General features: G+C 41.0%; 1 protein-coding gene across 2 annotated transcripts; it reads left to right on the forward strand.

Moving 5' to 3' along the window:
- The first annotated feature begins 362 nt into the window (after nucleotides 1-362).
- On the forward strand, nucleotides 363-27554 carry PLAC8L1 (PLAC8 like 1). 2 transcript variants are annotated; one of them, XM_055285786.1, is made up of 4 exons: nucleotides 363-1761; nucleotides 7674-7810; nucleotides 26259-26395; nucleotides 27293-27554. In XM_055285786.1, exons 1-4 carry the CDS (start codon nucleotides 1640-1642, stop codon nucleotides 27431-27433), a joined length of 537 nt encoding a protein of 178 aa, XP_055141761.1. In that variant the 5' UTR covers nucleotides 363-1639; the 3' UTR covers nucleotides 27434-27554. The 2 variants fall into 2 exon arrangements, 1 of the variants encoding a protein (XP_055141761.1); XR_008658890.2 differs by lacking the exons at nucleotides 26259-26395; nucleotides 27293-27554 and having other exon boundaries at nucleotides 875-1372; nucleotides 7674-7968.
- The last annotated feature ends 231 nt before the right edge of the window (nucleotides 27555-27785 follow it).

A 27785-nucleotide genomic window follows, 5' to 3' on the forward strand; every position in this document is an offset into this window, starting at 1 on the left:
TAGTTATATTTTTGCACCTTGAGAATATTCGGTTCCTAATCTTTTTTATCTAATGCTTTTAATGCTTCTGAATTTCCTTTTGATAAGTTGTTATGTTGGGGCTATGCAAAATGGTGATATTCTAATGCTATTATTTCTTTTTCATAAATATTTGGCATTCTTTTGTAAAGCACATGGCTTTTCTTTTCATTTTATTTTTAAATGAAAAAGCTGTGTAGCATGTGGATTAGTCACTTCATACAATAGACATTTGATTAGAAAAGTTGGGTGAAAATGAAATGTAAAAATATGGAGTCATAGCTTACATGTACAATGGTGGTTTACTCTTCAAAGGAATCTTACTGTAAATCTTTTTTTTTTTGCAAAGCTAGTAATCACCTCTTAATTTCTGTTATTCTTATAAACCTGAATTTTCATGTAGGGCACATTTATTCAACAAATTATTGAGTGCTTTTTGTGTGCCAGACACTGTGGTAAGCACTTGGAATAGAGTAGTAAGCAGAAAAAACATACCTGTCCTTAATGTAGGGTGCATCCTTACTGTTAAGAAGACAATGACAGTTGCCCAGAACCCCATGATTGAAGACAGTTATGAAGCTATGTCTGAGGAATCTTGATTTGGAAGGATCTTTGATTTAGACTTTTCCTAACAACCTGGTTCAAGTAAATGCTTTGAAGTTCAGAACCCTAAACAACCATTCTCTATGGGTCTGATGAAAAGAATATATGATATAATTGGCGGTATCCTCCTGATGTCTTTCTAATGTAATGTCGAATTATGATTGCAGAGCCCTTTCCTCAACATGAAATTTTGCCTAATTTTTTGTCTTAGGATATTTCCCAATGTTTCTAGGGTCCACACCTCCATAAGACATGTGCTAGAGGCATGATTCGGAGGCTCCTAAGACCTTGAGGATTCAGAGCTGTTGTGAGGACATCACCAGGCAAGCCCTGCTTCGGTTACTAGATTCCATCTGGACTGGGTAGGAAAGAAGAAATGCCACTTTCCTGGCATTATCAATGAAGTTAATGGAAGAGCAGAGAATTTCTGGAAGTTCTGAAAAGGCTTTGAGGCTTGTGGCAATCTACCATAGCTCAAACTTGAGGAGACCACCTTTCATAAGATGGATTCAAATACAATACCTGCACTGAAAGACTTTTTTTGCTCCTGCTTTTGGGTTGGCTATGGGACTTGCATCATCTGGCTGAATTGGACCAGCAGTTCAGGGGATGAAGAGAGGTCCCTGCTGCTTCTCAGTCACATGGCATGGCAGAAATTTTCAGCCTTCTGAATCTTCCAAGGAATGGTCAAGTGGCACTTAGCTAGATAAATGTTTACTAGAGGCATCTCTTAAAGAGTTTTCCACCAAAGGTAAGTCTTTTTCTTTTTCTACTTACTCTATACTCCAGCAATATCTCCCTACAGATTAGTAAGATGAATGTGTCCACAGTTAGGTGTATACCTGTCTTTAAAGAAAAAAGATGTCTGTCAGTTACACTGCTATGACCTCAGGTTCCAGAATATTAAGGGAACATTCTTTCAAGAGATGTTTCACTTTGGACTAATCCTAAGTTTAGAAACCAGCTTATTGCCAAAGGGAAAAAGGATAGCCCAAGGGACAAGAAAACACTTCTCACTATGAATTGGTTTGGAAGTAACTTCTTCAAGTGTCCTGAGGATCTTTCATTACTCAACATATACTCACCTCTGTTGTCACACATGTCATCTGAAGATGAACAATATTTTATTTCCAACTTGAGGTAGGGAATAGGATGAGTTTTTCCCCTAGCTTTTGCTCTTCAGTTGGACTATTGAATCAACCTCTACTTATAAGGAGCCAGGGAAAAGAAAACTGGGCTTGGGAAGAAAGTGGTTGCTATCTTTTCTCCATGCAAACTTGAAAAGAGGGCAACTGATTTGTTCCTTCTGGCCTTTCTTGGCTGGTGACAAGAAAAGGGCTGGCTTGGGTGAAATGGTATCTCTTTATTCTTAACTTAAAATGTTGAACCCTGACCAAGTGGAACTTTATTTTTAAAGACTGCCAATCATTTCCACCCTTTTGAAATGAAAACTCAAGGGTTTTGGCTTCAGCTGAGTTTGAAATAATCAAGGAGGCCTAGGTGCAAGGCAGAATGTTTTCTCAATACTCCCAAGTGTGATTACGGAAGAGTGACATGTAACATCCCAGGCTGAAGAACCAAACATGTGGGAGACATGGTAGGGCTTGTGCTAGAAGAGGAAGAGGAATGGAGTGAGGTCAAAAAGGGAGAAAAGTATGTATCTCATCCATCAAACTTTAACAGGAGTTAGCCTCCTGCCTCCTGAGTTAAAGCCTCCCTCAGCTTCTGAGGGTTAGGGTCGCCAACCATCTTGGTTTGCCTGGAACTGTGCTGCTTTTAGCACTAAAAGTTCCCTATCCTGGGAAAACCCTTGGTCCTGGGCCAACTGGAATGGTTGGTTACCCTGACTGAATCTTTTTTTTTTAAGAGATGGGGTCTGAGGCCGGGCGCAATGGCTCATACCTGTAATCTTAGCACTTTGGGAGGCTGAGGTGGGCAGATGACCTGAAGTCAGGAATTTGAGACCAGCCTAGCCAACATGGTGAAACCCTGTCTTTACTAAAAATACAGAATTAGCTGGGCGTGGTGGTGCATGCCTGTAATCCCAGCTATTAGGGAGGCTGAGGCAGGAGAATTGGTTGAACCCCAGAGGCAGAGATTGCAGTGAGCCAAGATCACACTACTGCACTCCAGCCTGGGTGACAAGAGCAAAACTCTGTCTCAAAAAAAGAAGAAGAGATGGAGTCTTGCTCGTGGATTTAAGCAATCCTCTCACCTCAGTCTCCCTTGTGGCTGGGATTATAGGCATGCACCACCATGCCTGGCCATCACTCTGACTGAATTTTAAGGCATTTGGTAGCACATATGACAACTGAAAACCTGGTCCAGCTCTCCTTTCTCCTTTCTTCGTTTCTGAGAAAAGTATACAGAATGCCCTAGAGCATACACAGGATCCTGAAGTTAGAATAATAACAGTGGCCATTGACTTCATGCCTACTATGTGTCAGGTACATGATCTTGTTTAATACTCTGGCAACTGAGGAGCTAGGATATTTTAAATCCAATTTTATGGAGGAGGAGGCCAGAGCTGAAGGTTGTGACAAGTTGTATTTTATAAGATCAAACAACTAGAATGTAACTATTTGAACTTCTTTGTGTCTGAAATTAAAATCTTTGCTTTTTCTACTAAATGAAGAACTTGTGGAATTTGATAGGTAAATGAGCATCTTCTCTGGTTTAGCAGAGCTTTGTGGCCATAAGCTTCATCCACTGTTTGCATACTCATTCCTGTTCTTCATGGTAGCATAAGATTCCCTGGGCGTAATATATAGAAAAGCTGTCGAGGAAGCTACAGAAGCTACTTGAGTCTGATACCTGTAGCAGCCCCTGAATAATCTTTCAGTTCTTAATGAACTACTGAGATCCTGGTACATGGAAGGTACTCAGTGAAAGGTAGCTATGGTTGTTATTTGAATTACAACACATAAGCAATCATTTTGAACTGAAATGTCTTAGCCAGTGTATGTCAATTCAAACATTTTAATATAAAAATAACTGAAGACTCAGGGTATTAAGGAAATAAATAACAAATCTATCCTTGAGTTCAAAATTAGACAAACAGCCTAGGCAATAAAGCGAGACCCCTATCTCTACAAAAAATTAAAAAAAATTAGCTGGGCATGGTGGCATGTGCCTGTGGTCCCAGCTACTTGAGAGGCGAAGGCAGGAGGATCTCTTGAGCCCAGGAGTTCGAGGTTGCAGAGAGCTATGATCATGCCGCTGAACTCCAGCCTGGGTGACAGAGCAAGACCCTGTTTCAAAAAAGGACAAAAGACCAAAAAAAAAAAAAAAAAAAGGTAAACACAGAAAAAACCCATTTTCTTTTTCCATTAAGGAAAAGCTATCCTCTTAGTTATTTGATTTGGAATGGATAGAATGCAGCATTCCTTGCTATAATAAAAGGTGTCATGCACATAATACTGAGTTAGAAGCAAACATTCTATTCTTAGGCTGCCCTAAGAAATCCCTCTACTAGAAGATGATTGAAGCTCTTAGCCTAATGATGGAAGCCCCAACTTGTGGCCATCACATTGAGAGGTAAATGCCTTTGTATGGAGGAATGCAGAAAGCTTTTAGGCTACCCTCTGCTTGTATTTCATCAATTCATGCCCAAGACTTGTGGCTTTACTAGAGAATGAAACACAGTAAAGTTCACATAAATTTGTAGCTAGCCTTGAGGAGGACTCAAATATAACAGAAGAGACAAGTGAATCTATTTGGTCCAATCCAACAAATACTTATCATGCACCCATGAGGTTTCAGGGTAGTGTGCGGGATACTGGGTATACAGGGAGGAACAGCATATGCCCCCAACCTCAGGGAGCACATATGGAGGCAGAGGAAATAAGACATATAAAAGTAGTTTCTTCAGGGCCAATTTCAAATTAGCAAAGATGTCTTAGTCTGTTTCGGTTGCCGTAGCAAAATACCATAGGCTGTGTGGCTTAAACAAGAGAAATAATTTTCTCACAGTTCTAGAGAATGGAAGTCTGAGATTAGAGTGCCAGCCCAAGTGGGCTCTGGCGAGGACTTTCTTCCTGGTTTGCAGTGTGCTCACGTGGCCTTTCCTCTATACGTGCCTGTAGAGAGACAGCAATCTCTCTTATAAGGCCACCTATTTTTTTTTTTTTTTTTTTTTGAGACAGGGTCTTGCTCTGTTGCCTAGGCTGGAATGCAGTGGTGCAATCTCAACTCATTGCAGCCTCTTCCTCCCAGGCTCAAGCAATCCTCCTACCTCAGCTTCCCAAGTAGCTGAGACCACAGGTGCGTGCCACCATGCCTGGCTTTTTGTACTTTTAGTTGAGATAGGATTTCACCATGTTGCTCAGGCTGGTCTCAAGCTCCTGAGCTCAAGCAATCCACCTGCCTTAGCCACCCAAAGTGCTGGGATTATAGGCGTAAGCCACTGTGCCTGGCCTAGGCCACCAAACTTACTGAATCAGGATCTCACCCCTACAACTCCACTTAACTTTCATTACTTCCTAAGTGCCCTGTCTCCAAATACATTCACACTGGGGGCTAGAACTTCAACATATATGCCTTTTGGGGGATGTGATGCAGTCTACAGAAATGGGCCCTAACTTACATCATAACAAACATATTAAAATATACCCATACATTTGTTATATACATATATATATTTTTTTCTGTACAATACTTGAAAGAATTCTTATAATTTTGTTTTTGAGATTATTTGACTATGAATAACTCATTTATGTCTAGTTGCTGCTTCTTAGCAACCATTCATATTTGGGAATTTTTGCAAAATGAGAACTTATAAATTGTTTTCAAAATGTTAAATATTTGTGAATTCTAAATTTGGCAATTAATAAAATTGACATAATGCTAGATTTTTGTGTTTAATTGACCATTAATTTATTTGCAGTTTTTATATTTTGGAGCCAATTTTTTTTTCCACGGTAGGTTCTTGGAAAGCTCATTAGACCATGAGAACTGTCTACAATGCCTAATGGATAAAAGGGCTGGGGGTATTTCATAGTTCCACTTCACACTTCCAGACAGGTCGCTTCCAACCCTAACCTCTCTTCCAAGCTCTGGTACATCATTTCCAGCCCTTTGTTAAGTATTGTCTTGATTCTCACTGACATTTAGACTGGATATGTTCCAAACATCCCTACCTCTTATTCTCCTTTTCTTTTTTTACTTTTTGCCATCTCTCTTGCATTGACATCACCACCTAGCTAGTGGGAAGACTACTGCAGTCACCATCGCTAGTGTCCAAATCTACTGGTATCAGGTTTCAGAATGGCATGAGTGCTTAAAAATTACCTGAAAGCCTTGTTTTGATATTGATTTCTGTACCTCATTCTTGGAAACCTTTGCAGTTGGTCTGAGGGAAGGCTTGGGAATTTCTTTTTTTAACAAGAAATGTGCTGTCATCTTTGGGAAGATGTGGACATGATCCGTATTGGTGGCATGAAAAAGAGATGTGGATCTTAATAAGATCCACAATGCAACTTATACTGTAATACCATGAAATTCCATTGGCTTTATTGCCAGAAATCAGAGGTAATGGGCTCCACAGCTGTTTCCAAGATGCCCCCAGGATGTTGTCTTAAGGGTAGTTAGGAATGTTCTGCTTTGGCCTCTAGGCCATGTGTCCCAGATGCTGAACTTTGGCGACTATTACTGCAACAACTTTTTTTTTTTTTTTTTTTTTTGAGATGGAGTCTTGCTCTGTCACCCAGGCTGGGGTGCAATGGCGCGATCTCAGCTCGCTGCCACCTCCGCCTCCTGAGTTCAAGCGATTCTTCTGCCTCAGCCTTCTGAGTAGCTGTGACTACAAGTGCACGCCACCACGCCCAGCTATTTTTTGTATTTTTAGTAGAGATGGGGTTTCACAATGTTGGTCAGGCGGTCTTGAACTCCTGACCTCATTATCCGCCTGCCTCGGGCTCCCAAAGTGCTGGGATTACAGGCATGAGCCGCCGCACCCTACTGCAACAACTGTTAGAAGAAGAAATGCTGCTGTCTCTTATTTTGTCTCAACTATGAGGCAGGCTCTTTCTTTAATTCTTCATAGCACATCAGAAACCAGGTGCAAAATCTTACGAGGCTTGCTGAAAGAGAAGCACAAAACAGAATAATTAGCACACTGCACAGGCTCGGATTCATTCTAGGACCCTTCTACCCCACTCTTGACCCACCCCTTCTATGAGGCCAAGTGCAACTTACCCTTCACTTGGAAATCACTCCAGACATCCCCATGGTTGAAGTTCAGGCACAACTGATTTTCAGCCTCAGAAAGAGAAGTTTTTCCTTACCTCGCTTTTGAAGCCCAGCCACCAGGTTTTCATTTTCTAATTCAGAATGATTGATGATAGGAGTATTCATTCCTTTCTGGGAAAATCAACCCAAAGTATACTTTGTGGCACCACTAGATCAATCATACAGTAATTTGATATCAAGACATATTCTGAAGTCTGGGTTATTCACTTAAATGATACCCATGTTAACTTCAACAGCCTAGTCCAGGTTTCAGTCTGCCCACTCAGTCCAGTTCTTTCTCAGTATCCCTTCAGTAAAGATTCAAAATCCTTGGGATGCAGCTCACTCAGAGTTGCTTTGTCACACATCCCCTGGGCACAGTAAATGAATCAGATGTCCTTCAATAGACACAATAATCTTATGAGGTAGTTTTTTCATCAAAACCAACGGAAAGCAGAGAGGTAAAGTCGTTTAACCATGGTCAAGCCTCCAGGAATGCCTGGATTTGAACTGAGGCCTCGATTCCAAATTTGTGAATTTAACTATTTGAAGCACTGAGGAAGTAGACTGGACATTGAGCTTGAATTTGCGTGTCAGGATTTGAAACAATAATTCCATTAATAGAGATGAGGCAAAAAGCCAGAAGAGAAGGTATGATGGAGGAGGAGGAGGGAGGGAGATGGCAAAGTCGATTTGGGCTGTGAATTGTAAGCCCCTTGGCATCATTGGGTCCTTATCTCTTCTTTATGTTTCTGACTTGGCTTAATGGTTATTGTTCTGAAACACCTTTGTTTCCAAGTTAATCATCATCCTTGACTCTCCAGGGGCCATGTACCAGCCAGCGCTGTGGTGAAGCAGCCTGTTCGGGGAGCCAGTGGCAGGACGACAGTCACAGCAATTGTCCAGACTGGCGGGGGCTGGAGCACCGGACTCTTCAGTGTCTGCAGAGATAGGAGAATTTGTACGTTTTTCCTCCTCATTTAAGTTCCTCCTCACCATTTTCTTTTCCAGGACATCAGTGAGTGGAAAAGCTACAGCCGGCACAAGGACAGAAATTAAATGGTTTCAGAATAACTGGACTAATCTTTCAGTGACTCAAATGTACTCCTTGTCTGGAAAAATCTTGCTTTTCAGAGATATGGATGCTTTTATAGAGTAAGTGGTGCCTTCAAAGATTTCTAAATGACAGACTCCACTGTTGGCAAAGTGCACAAAATGAGCTTTCTTATCCACTGCTGGTGGCAGTGTAAATTGGTACAACTCTTCTGGGGGATGGTTTAGCAATCCATATAGAAAGAACCTCAGCTGTTGCATAGCTTTTGACCCAGTAATTACATTTTTAGGAGTTTAAAGAAATAAATCATGTGCAAAGATTTAGCAGGAACATTAAATTTTGCAGCATTAGTTATTACAGCAGAAACCTGGAACAACTTAAATGTTCAACAAGAGGAATCCACACAATGAATTATTATACAGCCACGAAAAGTCATATTGTAGAATAATATTTAATGAGATGAAAAGATGATTTGGATACATTTTTACGTTAAAGAAACACGTTGCAAAACTGTGCACAGTAGATACCATGTTTTTGGAGAGAGGGAAACATTTCTTAAATGTCTGGAAGAATACAAATACAAATATTTATAGCAGATGTCTCTAGATGGCAGGTTAATGGATAGTGTTTATTTCCTTTTTACTTTTCTTTTTTCAGTTGTCTTGGAAGAGTATGTAGTACTCATACCAACAAGAACAATCACAAAAAGAAACTCCCTTCCTTGACTGAAATCTTTTCAGACACTGGTTTGACACTTTTCAGCTATAAAGAGGGGCAAATAACACTGTCTTCTGGCTACATGATTTCCCCCTGGGCTTAGAGTTCAAAGCTCATTGATTCTATTTTTACCTTAGGACATTCTGACCCATCTTTGGTACCACATGTCAGGATCCCCTTCCGGGACCTGATGGTCTTGCCCTAGGGAGCAATTGGATCACAGCATCTCTCTGGGAGGAGGGAGGGTATGTGTGATGGATGAGGGTTAGTCTCTTAAGTTCTAAATTCAACAGACCCTGGGTAAAATATTTTTGAAGGATATAGCAGCCTTCTGGGAAGATCTGAATTTGTCCTAATGCCTCACAGGATGTATCAACCAGAGAACTCTGAGCAAGTCCTCATTCAGCTGAGAGTCTTCCCCGTGACCCACAGCTTGGCAAGTCTCTTCCTGTCGCTGCTACCCATGTGGATTTCTGACCAGACAATTATGGAAGCTGTTCTCTGGTTCTCTTAGAATTCTTCCTGATTCTCTGCTCTTTTCATGACTTTGATAATCACCCAGTACTAAGGTACAGACAGCTAGAGTAGCCATGCACAAATGTGCAGATCTGGCCCCAGAATAATAAGTGGACCATTTTCCTTTCATAGCTTATGGTTGGGGGTTGGGGGAACTTCAGTGCACTTTTAACTAGGACAAAGCCTGGAATATGGTGTAGTGGTTAGGAGAACAGCTTCGTATCACATATACACCTTGAATCCTAACTCTGGCTCTTACTGGCCATGTAACGTTGAACAAGTCCTTTGGGTCTTCATTTTTCCACCTCTAAAATGAAGATGATAAAGGTGCCTACCTCAAGGTTTACTGTAAAGATGAAAACAGAACATGTATAGAACCCACTCTTAACACTGGTTTGAGGCGTAACTGGATCAGTTAGGGATTTAGGGTTGCAAGCTGTACTAGGTTGAGTAGTGTCTCTTTAAAATCCATGTTCACCTGGAACCTCTGAATGTGACTTTATTTGGAAATAGAATCTTTACAATGTAGTCAAATTAAAATAAAGTCAATCCTTATTTATAAGAAGAGAGAGATTTGGACACAGACACACAAAGGAGAAGGCCATGTGAAGACAGAAGCAGAGACTGGAGTGACACATCTGCAAGCCAAGGAGCACCAACAAACCCCAAAAGCCAGGAAACCCCAGAAGCCAGGAAAGAGACAGGGAACAGATTTTTCCCTCTGACCCCCCAAAAGGAACCAACTCTGCCAACGCTTTGGTTTCACACCTCTAACCTCCAGAATTCTCCCATGAGAAAATAATTCCTGTTGTTTTAAGCCACCCAGTTTGTGGTATTTTGCTATGGCAGCCCTAGGAAACGAATATATAAGCCAACATTGAATTTCATTAGAAGGCCATGGGATAGCTCCCAGAATCAATGAGCCAGGTAAAAGCCAAGCCCAGAAAGGGACAAGACGCATTGTTATTATGTGCTAGCTGACAGTCCGATCAGCTTTAAATGTTTTTATCCTTGTGTCATCCCCATCTGAGAATTGATGTTTCAGTGGAAGCAGCTCAATTTGTTTAGCTTGGATCATGTGCCTACTTCTTGACCAGGCCAGGGTTCTCTGAATGATGGTCCTACCAATATGGTTCATAATAAGGAAGGGATAATTTCCTAAATTTACTATTGGGGTGCAGTTACCAGGAAAATTCAAAAAAATATCATTACAATGCACTTGGTAAATCTTAGCTATTAATATTACTGTTATTTTAAAAAAATTATCCTTCAGCATGTTGACAGCAAAGAGTAGATGAGTCAGAAGGCTTGTATTAGATGCTGCAGAATGATTTCTACATAATCCTAAGAGCACCTAGAAAAGCTGGTCAAGGAATTCTCACTCCTCAGCCATACTGTTTGCCTTAAGCATTACTTCACTGCTCACCTCTGCTCTCAACCCACATCAACGCTCAGGACACCAACCACACTTCCTGAGGATTCCCTGGTTGTCCACTTGAGAGCCCATTCTAGTGACAAGGGGAGGAAAAAGGATATGGGGAGAAATACAATATTCTTTACAACTGGCATGAATTCTGAAGGAAAGGCCATGGATAGGGTTCAAGGTGATCTCGAATGTTGTGCTGTAATTTTTGTTCCCTAGTTGTGTTTCCATGTTGTGACTGCTCATAGTGTTTTAAAGTTAATTGTCTTAGAAGAAAACTTAAAGGTAATATATTACTATGCACACTCATTATCTGCACTGTAATTCTGAGAATGCTGCTGGAGTGCGAGTGCTACGAGTCTTGGATTTCTTCCCCTCGTTTAGAAAGACTTTTAATTGGGAATTGTTTTATCCACAAAGTTTTATTTAGAGTAAATCACTGTGTACATCGTTTTGACAGACTTGGGAACAAAAGGAGAGCTTCTTCTCATGACTGTTCCATGCCAGATTCCCATCCTGGGACATTTTTCCATCAAACGCTGAGAATTATTGCTACAATTTGTCATCCATTAAGCAAAGGCTACATTATGAACAGCAGTGATTTCCATTTCTTTTTGACATTTTGCTTCTTCATTTTATTGTAATTATGTATTTTAAGTGCCTCCTTCTTCCCACCTCTGTGCTTTCATCTGAATACACACTGCACTGGGATTAGCAAATGGGTGTCTCTGTGTCCTTTGAAGATAGGGTAGCTGAGAGCTCAGATGTGAAGATTAAACTGAGGTGAAATAAGTGGCTGCTAAGTAGCATTGTGCGTAAAAGACTGGGCAGTCCAGCTTTGGGAATGTTTGTGATGCCTCAGAGAAGGTTTATGCAGAAGGTGTAATCAATTCATAATTCAGCTCATGATTCAACCATGTTTACCGAGTTTCTTCCCATGTATAGGCACAAGGTAGGTGATACAGACATATTAGTGAATAGGTCAGAGACAGTGTCTTAGAGGAGATGGATAATAAACAAATCTATAGGCCGGATGCGGTGGCTTCACACCTGTAATCCCAGCACTTTGGGAGGCCGAGGTAGGCAGATTACCTGAGGTCAGGAGTTTGAGACCAACCATAGCCAACATGGTGAAACCCCATCTCTACTGAAAGTACAAAATTAGCTGGGCGTGGTGGTACATGCCTGTAATCCCAGCTACACCAGAGGCTGAGGCAGGAGAATCTCTTGAACCCAGGAGGCAGAGGTTGCAGTGAGTCGAGATTGCGTGACTGCACTCCAGCCTGGGTGACAGAGCGAAACTGTCTCAAAACAAAACAAAAGAAACAAAACAACAACAAAAATCTATAAACAAAATAATTACAGTTGTGATAAATGCCATGAAGAAATTAAACAGAGTGTTATGAAAGGAAATTATAGGAGAATGGGGTAAAGGACAGTCTCTCTGAGGAGCTGACTTAAGCTGTTACCTGAAAGATAGGAAAGGGCCAGCTACTCAAACAGCTTCCCTGTAGCGGGCATTGTGAGCACCAGGCAGTAAAGAGACTGATGTGTACTAGGAACTAGTAGATACCCAATGTAGGAAGAAGAAAGCAAGCCAGAATTTTCCCTGGTTTTCTGGAAAAGGAAGGAGGCATGAGAAGGCCTTGAACTGGGATTCGTGTCCCCACACTGCATCTCAGGTAACCTGTAGACTCCCTGAAGCAGGGACCACAGTTTTCTTGTTCAATGCTCTGACGCCCAGCGGAGCACTTAGACCATAGGAGGCACTTAAACATATTTGCTGAATAACACATAAATGAATTTTCACTTGTATTCTCATTTGCTTCTTTGTCATATTTAATTGAAAAACTCATAGAGCCTCAGAGTTAGAAGGGATATTGCGAGTCAGCTTGTCTGTTCCCCCATCTGTTTGCGTAAATCCCCTCTGCAATGTGCCTGGCAAAGACCTGACAGCCTCGACTTTCTGAGCACTTCCAGGGAGGAGGGCTCATTTCCTTTGGACCCAGTTCAGCACCTTAAAAAATTATTTTGTAAAGATTGCCATGCACATAATGCAGAATTCAAAAGTACCTACCTTTTTTGTATATGAAAAGCAGCTAGTAGTCCATCCTTCTTCTCTATCTACCTGGTTTTTCTCTCCAGAGTCAAATACCTTTACTTGAGTCCAAATATAGTCTATATACTTATACAGACGTAGAAATCTAAAAAGTTAAAATAGATGTTTAATTATAAAAGTATTATATAATAATTATAAAAAAGAAAAATGCAAAAAACTATAAAAGAAAAAAACAGCATCCTGTAATCCCAGCTCTTGGAGATAAATATTGTTAATATTTTGGTATCTATCCTTCTAGATGTTTTGCTTATATGTGTGTGTGTGTGTGTATAATTTATACAAGTGATAGCACTGTAAACACATACTGTCTAGTACCTTTGGCTTATTTTAATAATATATCTCACATTACATTCTTCTGAAGGAAATATAAAAGAAAAAAAACATATCTAGGTGATCAGACCATATCAACATATCTGGAGCTAATTTCTTAAAATTCGGCAAAGATTCGGCCAGGCGCAGTGGCTCTCACTTGTAATCCCAGCACTCTGGGAGGCCAAGGTGGGCAGATCACAAGGTCAGGAGTTTGAGACCAGCCTGGCCAACATGATGAAACCCCGTCTCTACTAAAAATACAAAAATTAGGCGTGATGGCGGGCTCCTGTAATCCCAGCTACTTGGGATGCTGAAGCAGGAGAATTGCTTGAACCTGGGAGGTGGAAGTTGCAGTGAGCTGAGATCACGCCACTGCACTTCAGCCTGGGTGACAGAGCAAAAGACTCTGTCTCAAAAAAAAATAAATAAAAATACAAATAAATAAATAAATCTGCAAAGATTCCATTGTATGAATGTACCATAGCTTATTTATCTGAAAATCTCCATTGATGGACCTTTATATGGTTTCCAGACTTTGCCATTCAAACCACTGCTATATGAATATCACTGCACAGATGTCATTTTGCATGTGTGTGAGTATATCTGTTGGATAACCACTAAAGAGTAAACCTGCTGGTCAAATAGTATGTGCTATTTTAAATATTGATAGATGTTGCCAAATGGCTTTCCATTTGGAAGTTGTACTAATTTACACTCCCACCAGCAATATATGAATATGACCCATTTCTTTTCTGAGCATTTCATTGTTAGAAAGTTCTGCCTCTTTTGCAATAATGATCTGAAATGTGCCTTGCTGCAATTTCCACCCACCTTTCTTGCTTCTACTCTCTGGGGCTCCAGACTCTGGTTTTGTGTAGGTTTCTTTTCTTTCTCTTGACTCTCCTATGAGTTACAAGGATGAATAATGAGCAACATTCCACACATGCGGGTGGAGCCCATCTCAGAGAACAGGCCTGGATCATTTAGACTGTGGGTGCTTACATAACCACCAGGCCTTTAGGTGTAAGAGGAAGAAGCTAAATTTATCCCTTTTGAATCTGAGCTCCTTAAAAAAAAAGACAAAAACAATTTTTTCCCTAGTAACAATACATTTACCTTATAAAAAAACAAAACGTTACAGAAAAGGGAATCATGTCCCTTCTTTTAATTGTATTTATTTATTTATAGAGGTAGAGTCTTGCTTGTTGCCCAGGCTGGAGTACTGTGGCATGATTACAGCTTGTTATAACCTCGGACTCCTAGGTTCAAGTGATCTTCTTGCCTCAGCCTCTAGAGTGACTAGGACTACTGGTGCGTGCCACCATGCCTGGCTAATTTTTTAATTTTTTTTTTTTTTTTTTTTAGAGATAGAGTCTCGCTATGTTTCCCAGGCTGGTCTCAAACTCCTGGCCTCAAGTGACCCTCCTGCCTTGGCCTCCCAAAGTTTTGAAATTTTAGAGAGTCTCCTTCCTGATCTTTTTCTCTATATTTCTCTATATTTGTAATATAAATGGTATTATGTATTATGCTGTGCATGTCATGCAGTTTGATTTTTTTAAACCCAAAATTTGTCTTAGAGATTTAACTCTGTTGGTTCTTAATTGATCTTTTGTATTCCACAGTATGTATAATTATACCATTATAGTTTATTTGTACTTCAGCCTATTATTAATATACATTCATGTTGTTTCAAATTTAAAGTTACAAGTAATGCTGCGGTGACTATTCTTGTACCTGCCTCTTTGTGAGCATGTATAAGCATTGGTCCAGGGTGGACACTGATAAGTGGAATCACTAGGTCCTAGATGACGTAACATTTTCATAGATTCAGCAAAATTGCATTCCAAAGTGGCTGTGCTAATTTCTACTTCCACCTGTGTGTGGAGTACCTATTTCTTCGTGGCTCCCCACAATATATCATATTAACAATTTTTTTTTTTTTAATTTTTTTTTTTTTATTATACTTTAGGGTTTTAGGGAACATGTGCACAATGTGCAGGTTTGTTACATATGTATCCATGTGCCATGTTGATTTCCTGCACCCATTAACTCGTCATTTAGCATTAGGTGTATCTCCTAATGCTGTCCCTCCCCCCTCCCCCCACCCCGCAACAGTCCCCGGAGAGTGATGTTCTCCTTCCTGTGTCCATGAGTTCTCATTGTTCAATTCCCACCTATGAGTGAGAACATGCGGTGTTTGGTTTTTTGTCCTTGCGATAGTTTACTGAGAATGATGTTTTCCAGTTTCATCCATGTCCCTACAAAGGACACGAACTCATCATTTTTTATGGCTGCATAGTATTCCATGGTGTATATGTGCCACATTTTCTTAATCCAGTCTATCGTTGTTGGACATTTGGGTTGGTTCCAACTCTTTGCTATTGTGAATAGTGCCGCAATAAACATACGTGTGCATGTGTCTTTATAGCAGCATGATTTATAGTCCTTTGGGTATATACCCAGTAATGGGATGGCTGGGTCAAATGGTATTTCTAGTTCGAGATCCCTGAGGAATCGCCACACTGACTTCCACAATGGTTGAACTAGTTTACAGTCCCACCAACAGTGTAAAAGTGTTCCTATTTCTCCACATCCTCTCCAGCACCTGTTGTTTCCTGATTTTTTAATGATGGCCATTCTAACTGGTGTGAGATGGTATCTCACTGTGGTTTTGATTTGCATTTCTCTGATGGCCAGTGATGATGAGCATTTCTTCATGTGTTTTTTGGCTGCATAAATGTCTTCTTTTGAGAAGTGTCTGTTCATGTCCTCTGCCCACTTTTTGATGGGGTTGTTTGTTTTTTTCTTGTAAATTTGTTTGAGTTCATTGTAGATTCTGGATATTAGCCCTTTGTCAGATGAGTAGGTTGCAAAAATTTTCTCCCATTCTGTAGGTTGCCTGTTCACTCTGATGATAGTTTCTTTTGCTGTGCAGAAGCTCTTTAGTTTAATGAGATCCCATTTGTCGATTTTGGCTTTTGTTGCCATTGCTTTTGGTGTTTTAGACATGAAGTCCTTGCCCACACCTATGTCCTGAATGGTATTGCCTAGGTTTTCTTGTAGGATTTTAATGGTTTTAGGTCTAACATATAAGTCTTTAATCCATCTTGAATTAATTTTTGTATAAGGTGTAAGGAAGGGATCCAGTTGCAGCTTTCTACATATGGCTAGCCAGTTTTCCCAGCACCATTTATTAAATAGGGAATCCTTTCCCCATTTCTTGTTTTTGTCAGGTTTGTCAAAGATCAGATAGTTGTAGCTATGCGGCATCATTTCTGAGGGCTCTGTTCTGTTCCATTGATCTATGTCTCTGTTGTGGTACCAGTACCATGCTGTTTTGGTTACTGTAGCCTTGTAGTAGAGTTTAAAGTCAGGTAGAGTGATGCCTCCAGCTTTGTTCTTTTGGCTTAGGATTGACTTGGTGATGTGGGCTCTTTTTTGGTTCCATATGAACTTTAAAGTAGTTTTTTCCAATTCTGTGAAGAAAGTCATTGGTAGCTTGATGGGGATGGCATTGAATCTATAAATTACCTTGGGCAGTATGGCCATTTTCACGATATTGATTCTTCCAACCCATGAGCATGGAATGTTCTTCCATTTGTTTGTATCCTCTTTTATTTCATTGAGCAGTGGTTTGTAGTTCTCCTTGAAGAGGTCCTTCACATCCCTTGTAAGTTGGATTCCTAGGTATTTTATTCTCTTTGAAGCAATTGTGAATGGGAGTTCACTCATGATTTGGCTCTCTGTTTGTCTGTTATTGGTGTACAAGAATGCTTGTGATTTTTGTACATTAATTTTGTATCCTGAGACTTTGCTGAAGTTGCTAATCAACTTAAGGAGATTTTGGGCTGAGACAATGGGGTTTTCTAGATATACAATCATGTCATCTGCAAACAGGGACAATTTGACTTCCTCTTTTCCTAATTGAATACCCTTTATTTCCTTCTCCTGCCTGATTGCTCTGGCCAGAACTTCCAGCACTATGTTGAATAGGAGCGGTGAGAGAGGGCATCCCTGTCTTGTGCCAGTTTTCAGAGGGAATGTTTCCAGTTTTTGCCCATTCAGCATGATATTGGCTGTGGGTTTGTTGTAGATAGCTCTTATTATTTTGAGATACGTCCCATCAATACCTAATTTATTGAGAGTTTTTAGCATGAAGCGTTGTTGAATTTTGTCAAAGGCCTTTTCTGCATCTATTGAGATAATCATGTGGTTTTTGTCTTTGGTTCTGTTTATATGCTGGATTACATTTATTGATTTGCATATGTTGAACCAGCCTTGCATCCCAGGGATGAAGCCCACTTGATCATGGTGGATAAGCTTTTTGATGTGCTGCTGGATTCGGTTTGCCAGTATTTTATTGAGGATTTTTGCATCAATGTTCATCAAGGATATTGGTCTGAAATTCTCTTTTTTGGTTATGTCTCTGCCAGGTTTTGGTATCAGGACGATGCTGGCTTCGTAAAATGTGTTAGGGAGGATTCCCTCTTTTTCTATCGATTGGAATAGTTTCAGAAGGAATGGTACCAGTTCCTCCTTGTACCTCTGGTAGAATTCAGCTGTGAATCCATCAGGTCCTGGACTCTTTTTGGTTGGTAAGCTATTGATTATTGCCACAATTTCAGAACCTGTTATTGGTCTATTCAGAGATTCAACTTCTTCCTGGTTTAGTCTTGGGAGGGTGTATTTGTCGAGGAATTTATCCATTTCTTCTAGATTTTCTAGTTTATTTGCATAGAGGTGTTTGTAGTATTCTCTGATGGTAGATTGTATTTCTGTGGGATCGGTGGTGATATCCCCTTTTTCGTTTTTTATTGCATCTATTTGATTCTTCTCTCTTCTTTATTAGTCTTGCTAGCGGTCCATCAATTTTGTTGATCTTTTCAAAAAACCAGCTCCTGGATTCATTAATTTTTTGAAGGGTTTTTTGTGTCTCTATTTCCTTCAGTTCTGCTCTGATTTTAGTCATTTCTATCCTTCTGCTAGCTTTTGAATGTGTTTGCTCTTGCTTTTCTAGTTCTTTTAATTGTGATGTTAGGGTGTCAATTTTGGATCTTTCCTGCTTTCTCTTGTGGGCATTTAGTGCTATAAATTTCCCTCTACACACTGCTTTGAATGTGTCCCAGAGATTCTGGTATGTTGTGTCTTTGTTCTCGTTGGTTTCAAAGAACATCTTTATTTCTGCCTTCATTTCATTATGTACCCAATAGTCATTCAGGAGCAGGTTGTTCAGTTTCCATGTAGTTGAGCAGTTTTGAGTGAGTTTCTTAATCCTGAGTTCTAGTTTGATTGCACTGTGGTCTGAGAGACAGTTTGTTATAATTTCGGTTCTTTTACATTTGCTGAGGAGAGCTTTACTTCCAACTATGTGGTCAATTTTGGAATAGGTGTGGTGTGGTGCTGAAAAAAATGTATATTCTGTTGACTTGGGGTGGAGAGTTCTGTAGATGTCTATTAGGTCCACTTTATGTAGAGCTGAGTTCAATTCCTGGATATCCTTTTTAACTTTCTGTCTCGTTGATCTGTCTAATGCTGACAGTGGGGTGTTAAAATCTCCCATTATTATTGTGTGGGAGTTTAAGTCCCTTTGTAGGTCACTGAGGACTTGCTTTATGAATCTGGGTGCTCCTGTGTTGGGTGCATATATATTTAGGATAGTTAGCTCTTCTTGTTGAATTGATCCCTTTACCATTATGTAATGGCCTTCTTTGTCTCTTTTGATCTTTGTTGGTTTAAAGTCTATTTTATCAGAGACTAGGATTGCAACCCCTGCCTTTTTTTGTTTTCCAGTTGCTTGATAGATCTTCCTCCATCCCTTTATTTTGAGTCTATGTGTGTCTCTGCATGTGAGATGGGTTTCCTGAATACAGCACACTGATGGGTCCTGACTCCTTATCCAGTTTGCCAGTCTGTGTCTTTTGATTGGAGCATTTAGCCCATTAACATTTAACGTTAATATTGTTATGTGTGAATCTGATCCTGTCATAGTGATGTTAGTTGGTTATTTTGCTCGTTAGTTGCTATAGTTTCTTCCTAGCCTTGATGGTCTTTACAATTTGGCATGTTTTTGCAGTGGCTGGTACCGGTTGTTCCTTTCCATGTTTAGTGCTTCCTTTAGGAGCTCTTTTAGGGCAGGCCTGGTGGTGACAAAATCACTCAGCGTTTGCTTGTCGGTAAAGTATTTTATTTCTCCTTCACTTATGAAGCTTAGTTTGGCGGGATAGGAAATTCTGGGTTGAAAATTCTTTTCTTTAAGAATGTTGAATATCGGCCCCCACTCTCTTCTGGCTTGTAGAGTTTCTGCTGAGAGATCAGCTGTTAGTCTGATGGGCTTCCCTTTGTGGGTAACCCGACCTTTCTCTCTGGCTGCCCTTAACATTTTTTCCTTCATTTCCACTTTGGTGAATCTGACAATTATGTGTCTTGGAGTTGCCCTTCTCGAGGAGTATCTTTGTGGCGTTCTCTGTATTTCCTGAATCTGAATGCTGGCCTGCCTTGCTAGATTGGGGAAGTTCTCCTGGATAATATCTTGCAGAGTGTTTTCCAACTTGGTTCCGTTCTCCCCATCATTTTCAGGTACACCAATCAGACGTAGGTTTGGTCTTTTCACATAGTCCCAAATTTCTTGGAGGCTTTGTTCATTTCTTTTTATTCTTTTTTCTCTAAACTTCCCTTCTCTCTTCATTTCATTCTTTCATCTTCCATCAGCGACACCCTTTCTTCCAGTTGATCACATCTGCTACTGAGGCTTCTGCAATCTTCGCGTAGTTCTCGAAACTTGGCTTTCAGCTCCATCAGCTCCTTTAAGCCCTTCTCTCCATTAGTTATTCTAGTTATCCATTCTTCTAATTTTTTTTCAAAGTTTTTAACTTCTTTGCTATTGTTTTGAATTTCTTCTCGTAGCTCAGAGTAGTTTGATCGTCTGAAGCCTTCTTCTCTCAACTCATCAAAGTCATCCTCCATCCAGCTTTGTTCCGTTGCTGGTGAGGAACTGCGTTCCTTTGGTGGAGGAGAGGTGCTCTGTTTTTTAGAGTTTCCAGGTTTTTTGCTCTGTTTTTTCCCCATCTTTGTGGTTTTATCTACTTTTTGTCTTTGATGATGGTGATGTACAGATGGGTTTTTGATGTGGATGTCCTTTCTGTTTGTTAGTTTTCCTTCTACCAGACAGGACCCTCAGCTGCAGGTCTGTTGGAGTTTACTAGAGGTCCACTCCAGACCCTGTTTGGCTGGGTGGCAGCACCGGTGGCTGCAGAACAGCGGATTTTCGTGAGACCACAAATTCAGCTGTCTGATAGTTCCTCTGAAAGTTTTGTCTCAGAGGAGTACCCGGTTGAATGAGGAGTCAGTCTGTCCCTACTGGGAGGGTGCCTCCCAGTTAGGCTGCTCAGGGGTGAGGGACCCACTTTAGGAGGCAGTCTGTCTGTTCTCAGATCTCCAGCTGCATGCTGGGAGAACCACTACTCTCTTCAGAGCTGTCAGTCAGACAGGGACATTTAAGTCTGTGGAGGTTCTTGCTGAGTTTTTGTTTGTCTGTGCCCTGCCCCCAGAGGTGGAGCCTACAGAGGCAGACAGGCCTCCTTGAGCTGTGGTGGGCTCCACCCAGTTCGAGCTTCCTGGCTGCTTTGTTTACCTAAGCAAGCCTGGGCAATGGTGGGCGCCCCTCCCCCAGCCTCGCTGCCGCCTTGCAGCTTGATCTCAGACTGCTGTGCTAGCAATCAGCGAGACTCCGTGGGCATAGGACCCTCCGAGCCAGGTGCGGGACACAATCTCCTAGTGTGCCGTTTTCCAGGCCCGTTGGAAAAGCGCAGTATTAGGATTCCAGGTGCCGTCTGTTTCTCCCTTCTTTGACTAGGAAAGGGAACTCCCTGACCCCTTGCGCTTCCCGAGTGAGGCAATGCCTCGCCCTGCTTTGGCTCGCGCACAGTGCGCTTCACCGACTGTCCTGCACCCACTGTTAGGCACTCCCTAGTGAGATGAAACTGGTACCTCAAGCAGAAATGCAGAAATCACCCGTCTTCTGTGTCGCTGGGGCTGGGAGCTGGAGACCGGAGCTGTTCCTATTCGGCCATCCAAACAATTTTTTTTTTGAGACAGAGTTTTGCTCTTGTCGCTCAGGCTGGAGTGCAGTGGTGTGATCTTCGCTCACTGCAACCTCTGCCTCCTGGGTTCAAGCAATTCTCCTGCCTCAGCCTCCCGAGTAGCTGCGATTACAGACACCTGCCACCACGCCTGGCTAATTTTTTGTATTTTTAGCAGAGACGGGGTTTCACCATGTTGGGCAGGCTGGTCTTGAACTCCTGACCTCAGGTGATCTGCCCTCCTCAGCCTCCCAAAGTGCTGGGATTACAGGTGCGAGCTACTGCACCCAGCCTGACAAATTTTTAAAAATTGGCATTACCATGGATAATAAGTGGTTTCTGGATGTCTTAGTATTCATTTCCAATGACATTGAGCAACTTTTTGCCTTCATTATTGGCCACTTGTATTTGCTCTTCAGTGGATTGCCTGCCCATGTCTTATGCCCGTTTTCTTCTTTTGTTTAATCTTCTATATGTTGATTTGCAGGAGTTTTTTGATTTGTTTTGTCTTGTCTTTGTTTTTTTTTTTTTTTTTTTTGAGACGGTCTCATTCTCTTGCCCAGACTGGAGTGCAGTGGCCCGATCTCGGCTCATGGCAACCTCCACCTCTCAAGCTCAAGGGATTCTTCCACCTCAACCTCCTGAGTAGCTGCGATTACAGGCACATGCCACTACCACCTGGCTAATTTTTGTATTTTTTGTAGAGATGGGGTTTCACCATGTTGGCCAGGCTGGTCTCAAACTCCTGACCTCAAATGATCCACCCACCTCGGCCTCTCAAAGTGTTGGGATTACAGGCGTGAGCCACTGTGCCTGGCCAAGAGTTCTATATATATTCTAGATACTTATCCTTGTCCTGTGATATGAGTTGTAAAGTTTTTTCCTAGAGAGTCTTTAGAACAAAGGATCCCATCATCCTGATTTTGTGCATCCCTTCTTGGGGTGTGACCTGACAGTGTTTCCATATCCCACTGCATTCCTCACAGTACAGAGCAGCAATACTTGATAAAGAAGTTGAGGCTGGGTGCTGTGGCTCAGCCTGTAATCCCAGCACTTCGGGAGGCTGAAGTGGGCGGATCACCTGAGGTCGGTAGTTTCAGACCAGCCTGGCCAACGTGGCAAAACTCTGTCTCTAGTAAAAATATAAAAATTAGCTGGGCATGGTGGCAGGCACATGTATTCCCAGCTACTCGGGAGACTGAGGCAGGAGAATCGCTTGAACCCAGGAGGTGGAGGTTGCAGTAAGCCGAGACTGTGCCATTGAACTCCAGCCTGGGCGACAGAGGAAGACAGGAAGACCTCATCTCAAAAAAAAAAAAAAAAAAAAAGAAGAAGTTGCCTGACTTAAGACTACCCTACAGGAATAAATGTAAAGTAGTGATAGGATACTGTCTACTGTCTAGCACACCAATCCACAACTACTGTGGCATAATAGATAAATACATAAAACATGAGAACATATATAATATGTATAGTAGTTCAGACTTTGGGACCAGACTACCTGAGTTCAATCTCTCCTCTGCCTTTCACTGATAATTGTGTGAATTTGGACAAATTTCTTAAATCTTCTAGGCCTCACTATCCTCATCTGTAAAATGGGGATAAGAAAAGTACCTATAGGATTGTTGCAAAGATTAAATGAGTTAATATGTGCAGAGCGATTTTAACAGGGCTTGGTACATAGTGAACTCTGTATAAATATTAGCTATTATACAATAAAAATTTGTCCTTCATAGTGTTTTTTAAAAATCACATCTAATTTCTTCTTCAAAGTACAGTGATTGAATTTGAGGTATGTTTCTTTCAGCATCTAGTACTGCCTCCTAATGAACACTTAGATAACATGATTATATGACAAAAAAGATTAAAAATAAAAACAAAAGCCTGTGTTTTTTTTAAAAAGCGTATGAGTCATAAAATATGGTGCAAGAGTTCAAATGCACTTAAACAATTTCTGTACAATATACTTATTGAGAATAGTGGGCATTTCTCTTTATCAGTTAAAGTGGTGCAGCTGAGGCAATTGTGTAAACACTATTTATTAGTCACTTAGCTTGCCAGCTTTACAATTAAGAAAATTTTGATTAATTTTTTTTACTTACAGGGATTTACACTATTTTGTAATCCACACGTAAAGTGAAAGTTGATTGATTTTTATGTGCCATTGATTTCAAAATCCCCTACTTCAAGGTTGCATACAGTGTGAGTACTCTGTACTCTCAGTAAATTTACTGGACCATTTGCTGTCCTCTAAGCTGTTCATACCAGGTATCCAGGCTGGGTGGGGCCTGCTGATCTACCTGAGATTGGTTTTTAAATGTAGGGTGAAATATCCCAGTCTTATTTGAGACTGAATTCAGAGTTTGCTTTGGGCCAAGAGATGTCTACAGTAGATGATTTAGTGACAATCTTGAGACTCTCAAATACATGAAATAGACGTTCTGATCTTTAAAGGCAGGCTGCTTCCTTCCCTGCCCCCACCCCTCATGCCCTTTGTATGCTTGAGCTACTTCATCCACTATTCGAAGTTGAAGTCCAGAGTCCTGGAGCCTTGGAGAGTCTAAGATACAGAATTCCTAGTTTTTTGCTTTTTTGTCACTGAATTTGGGAATGGGACTTTGAAGTGTTCACTGTGGGAGAACAAGGGGTAGCCAGAGACAGACGATTGTCAGGAAGTTCTTCAGTGTGCTGGTGTCATGGTATGTGAGCCTTCGTGTCTGGTGCACTAAAAGACAATGGTGACTACTTCACACTCACTAGAGTAGCTAAAATAAAAATGACTGACAATAGCAAATGTTGGTGAGGATATGGAGCAATCAGAACTCTTGGCCAGAAGTGGTGGTTCATGCTTGTAATCCCAGTACTTTGGGAAGCCAAAATGGGAGGGTTGCTTGAGCCCAGGAGTTTGGGCAACATACGGAGACCCCATCTCTACAAAAGATAAGAAAAAAATTTAGCCAAGTGATATGGTTTGGATCTGTGTCCCCACCAAATCTCATAGGATTGTAATCCCCCATGTTGGAGATGGGGCCTGGGATTGCTATATGGTACCAAGGGGGGATGATGCCAAACCATTAGAAGCTGCCCCTGTGATCCAATCACAACTGGATCCATCCCCCCTTGGTACTGTATAGTGAGTAAGTTCTTATGAGATCTGGTTGTTTAAAAGTGTGTAGCACCTCCACCTTTGCTCTCTTCCTCTTTCCCTGGCCATGTAAGACATGCCTGCTTCTCCTTAGCCTTCCACCATGTTTGTAAGTTTCCTGAGGCCTCCCCAGAAGCAGAAGCTGCTATGCTTACAGTACACCTTGCGAAACTGTAAGGCAATGAAACCTCCTTTCTTTATAAAGTACCCATTCTCAGGTATTTCTTTATAGCAATGTGAGAACAGACTAATACGCTGGATGTGGTAGTGCATGCCTGTAGTCCCAACTACTCAGGAGGCTGAGATGAGAGGATGAGAGGATCGCTTGAGCCTGGGAGGTTGAGGCTGCAGTGAGCCATGATTGTGCCACTGCACCCCACCCTGGGTGACAGAGTGACACCCTGTCTCAAAATCAATCAGTACATAAATAAATAAATAAACAAAATAGAACTCTCATGCATTGCTGACGGAAGTTTAAAATGGTACAAATACTTTAGAGAACTGTCTGTCATTTCTTGCAAAGTTAAACATATATCTACCCCATAACCTAGCAATTCCCCTTCCAGGTATCCACCCAAATGAAATAAAAACAGACACTTGTGTAAACACTTACAGATGAGTCTTCATAGCAGTCTTATTCATAATAGCAAAAAATGAAATAATCAAATGTTTATCAGTGGGAGAATGGAGAAACAATTTGTGGAATAGTCATACAATGGAATATGACTCAACTCTAAAAAAAGAGACAGATTCACACAACAGCATAGATGCATCAAAAACATGATATTGAATGAAAGAAGCCAGATACAAAAGCAAACATGATTTCACTAATATGAAGCCCAAGAAGAGGCAAAACTCATCTATAAGAATAGATATTGGAACAATGGTTGCCTCTAGTGGGCAACGGGAGGTCTGGGATTGATTGGAAAGGGACACAGGAGCTCTGGGGTGAGAGCAATGTTCCACACGTTTGGTTACTTGGGTGTATGTGATTGTTGACGCTCATCCCACTGAACACTGATGGCCTGTGCATTTTCTTATATATAAATTATGCCTCCATAAAATATTTATTAAAAAAATTTTCAGAGATTATGGTTAGCTTGGAATTTTTTCTGTTTCACAGTCCTAAGTATTTGCATTCATCAGAGTTGTCATCTTTTATGATGCTAGGTGATATAACATCTTAACTGTGTATCAGGGGTTCTTAACCTGTGGTCTGTTAATAATTTTCGATGGATCCATGAACTCCGTGAAATTGAGTGCACAATTTTGCATGTCTATGTGCGTGTAGTTTTCTTTTCCCTTGTGGACTGAGTTCATAGCTATCATTGTACTCTCAGAATGGTCTGTGACCCAAAACATATTTAGAATAGAACCTCTGTGTTGGAAGGTTCATGCAGAATGTGTAGAAAACAATATCAGTAAAGATGAGTGAACTAATAAATGACAAATTGTTTCCAGTGGATGTTCAAGGAACCAAGCCCCTAATAGTTTGCAGATTAAAACTGGCAGATGTTAGTGGCTCCAAGACACTAACATAAATTTGAATAACTTGGTCTGAGAAATAGAATAAAGCCCTGATAAGAATAGGAGGCAGAATCAGTGTACTATAAAAGACCTTTCAATTACACTTATAGAAATAGATGTCTGTTATTCAAAAGTATCCTGTATGCCGTGTTTATTTTAAATATTGAAATTAGATAGATGAACATAATGGAAGCAACAGTTATGATTCAACTATAAAAAAATTATTTGATGCTTTTTCTCTTAACAGGAGCAAAACAATTACCATAGTCAATGGTAACAGAGTTGTGTCAGGTTCAGCTTTGCCAGTGTTTAGCAAAAGAAGGCAATTTTGATTTGGCTCAGTTATGGCAATTTTCATACAATGAGTTTTGGGAATTGGTTATTTATTCTCAGTGTCTGATAGCAGGGAGACAGTGCAGCATTAAACTGGTGGCATAAAGTTGTAAATATTCTTTGAGATGTGAAGTTGCTCCAAGAAATCTGAGAACCTTGGCTTTTTTGGATGTGGTTATTGACAGGTTTCTGTGGTCTATTCTGTCCTATGTGTCTTGAGTGTGACATCGCCAGGCATTATGGAGAGTGTCTTTGTTGGCCATTGTTACCTGGGTCCACCTTTGCACTGAGAATTGGCACCAGGGAGAGACATAAAATACAGGTAAGTGTGTTTGAAGGTATACGTGAACCTGAATCTGTATGAAAACCTAGATGCCTTCCAAACTTATGATTTTCCAAATGAAAGAAGGGTGGGTGAGGATGTTGAAACATACCATGCTTAGTGGGAAACTTTGAGAAAGGAGATACATTTAAAAATTTTACTCTTTACCAGGAAATCTAAGTTAACTAAAATACCATATTATTTTAGTAGAGATGGGGTTTTGCCATGTTGGCCAGGCTGTTCTCAAAGTCCTGCCCTCAAGTGATCCGCCCACCTCGGCCTCCCAAAGTGCTGGGATTGCAGGTGTGAGCCACCATGTCTGGCCCAGACTGATATATTTTTAAATGGAAAAAAAAAAAAAAGTAAAGCACAGAAGTATGGAACTATTTTAAAATACTATATATGTATACGTTTATGTAGACATAGAATTTATCTGGAAGTGGTTACAAGAAACTGGTGACAATGATTACTTCCAAGCAGGCAACTGGATGGCTGGGGACAGCTGGAGAGAGGGATTTACTTTTTACTTCCTATCCCTTCTTACACTGAAATTTTAGACCATGTGCACTTATTACCTACTCTGAAGAAATAAATAATTATAAATATTAGGTCCTAAGAGAAAGAACCAAGAAGTTGATAGAGAAATCAGTGGTTTCAATTATAAAGGCCCATATCAGAGGTCCTAAGGGCAGGGCTCTGATTCACAGGTATTGATTAGCAATTCAGCTGCTTGAATTATGCACTTATACAACTTAGTGTCCCTGGGCATTGGCTTAAGGATGTTGGTGAACCTTGGAAGCGGTGGTTGAAGGGCCAGGAGGTAACATTGTACAGGTCCCTGGGGAAGAAAAATGAGCCTGTGTGACTACAACAGAACAGACTCTGGTCTTGCCCTAGGGCACACTGTGTGAAGACTGGCTGGTGGTGCACTGCTGTTGGCCTTTTGCCATCTGCCAGGTGGCCCGGGAACTCAAGATGAGGACCTCCCAAGTCTATGAAATCTGTGCAGTCCCAATGACTAAGGACACCCCGGTTTGACAGAGCAAGATAACTCCTCCTCCTTACTCCCCAACACCCTCCTCTCAAACCTCTCAGTAGAACAATTGCTTTTTCCTAAGTTTTTACTGAAATGGTATGAAAATAAATGATTTCCCCCCTATGGTCTCTACTGTTCTTCTTTCTTTACACATTTCCCTGTTGAAGACTTTATCATTTGTCTGAATTTGCTATTCCAGTCCAGCCATATAAAGCAGATCTAGAGTTGAGTTTTCTTGTTTGTTTATTTTTTGAGACGGAGTCTTGGCTCTGTCACCCAGGCTGGAGTGCAGTGGCACCATATCGCCTTCAAGCGATTCTCCTGTCTCAGCCTCCTGAGTAGCTGGGATTACAG

This window comes from Symphalangus syndactylus, chromosome 7 (assembly GCF_028878055.3).
Source record: "Symphalangus syndactylus isolate Jambi chromosome 7, NHGRI_mSymSyn1-v2.1_pri, whole genome shotgun sequence".
Taxonomy (NCBI): domain Eukaryota; kingdom Metazoa; phylum Chordata; class Mammalia; order Primates; family Hylobatidae; genus Symphalangus; species Symphalangus syndactylus.

Bases quoted from the DNA above. Each gene is read 5' to 3' on its own strand.
- PLAC8L1 (XM_055285786.1), top strand. From the start codon at position 1,640: ATGAATTGGTTTGGAAGTAACTTCTTCAAGTGTCCTGAGGATCTTTCA. The intron at 7,811-26,258 runs GTACGTTTTTCC...GGTTATTGACAG, and splicing joins CTGCAGAGATAGGAGAATTT to GTTTCTGTGGTCTATTCTGT. The intron at 26,396-27,292 runs GTAAGTGTGTTT...GTCTTGCCCTAG, and splicing joins GGGAGAGACATAAAATACAG to GGCACACTGTGTGAAGACTG.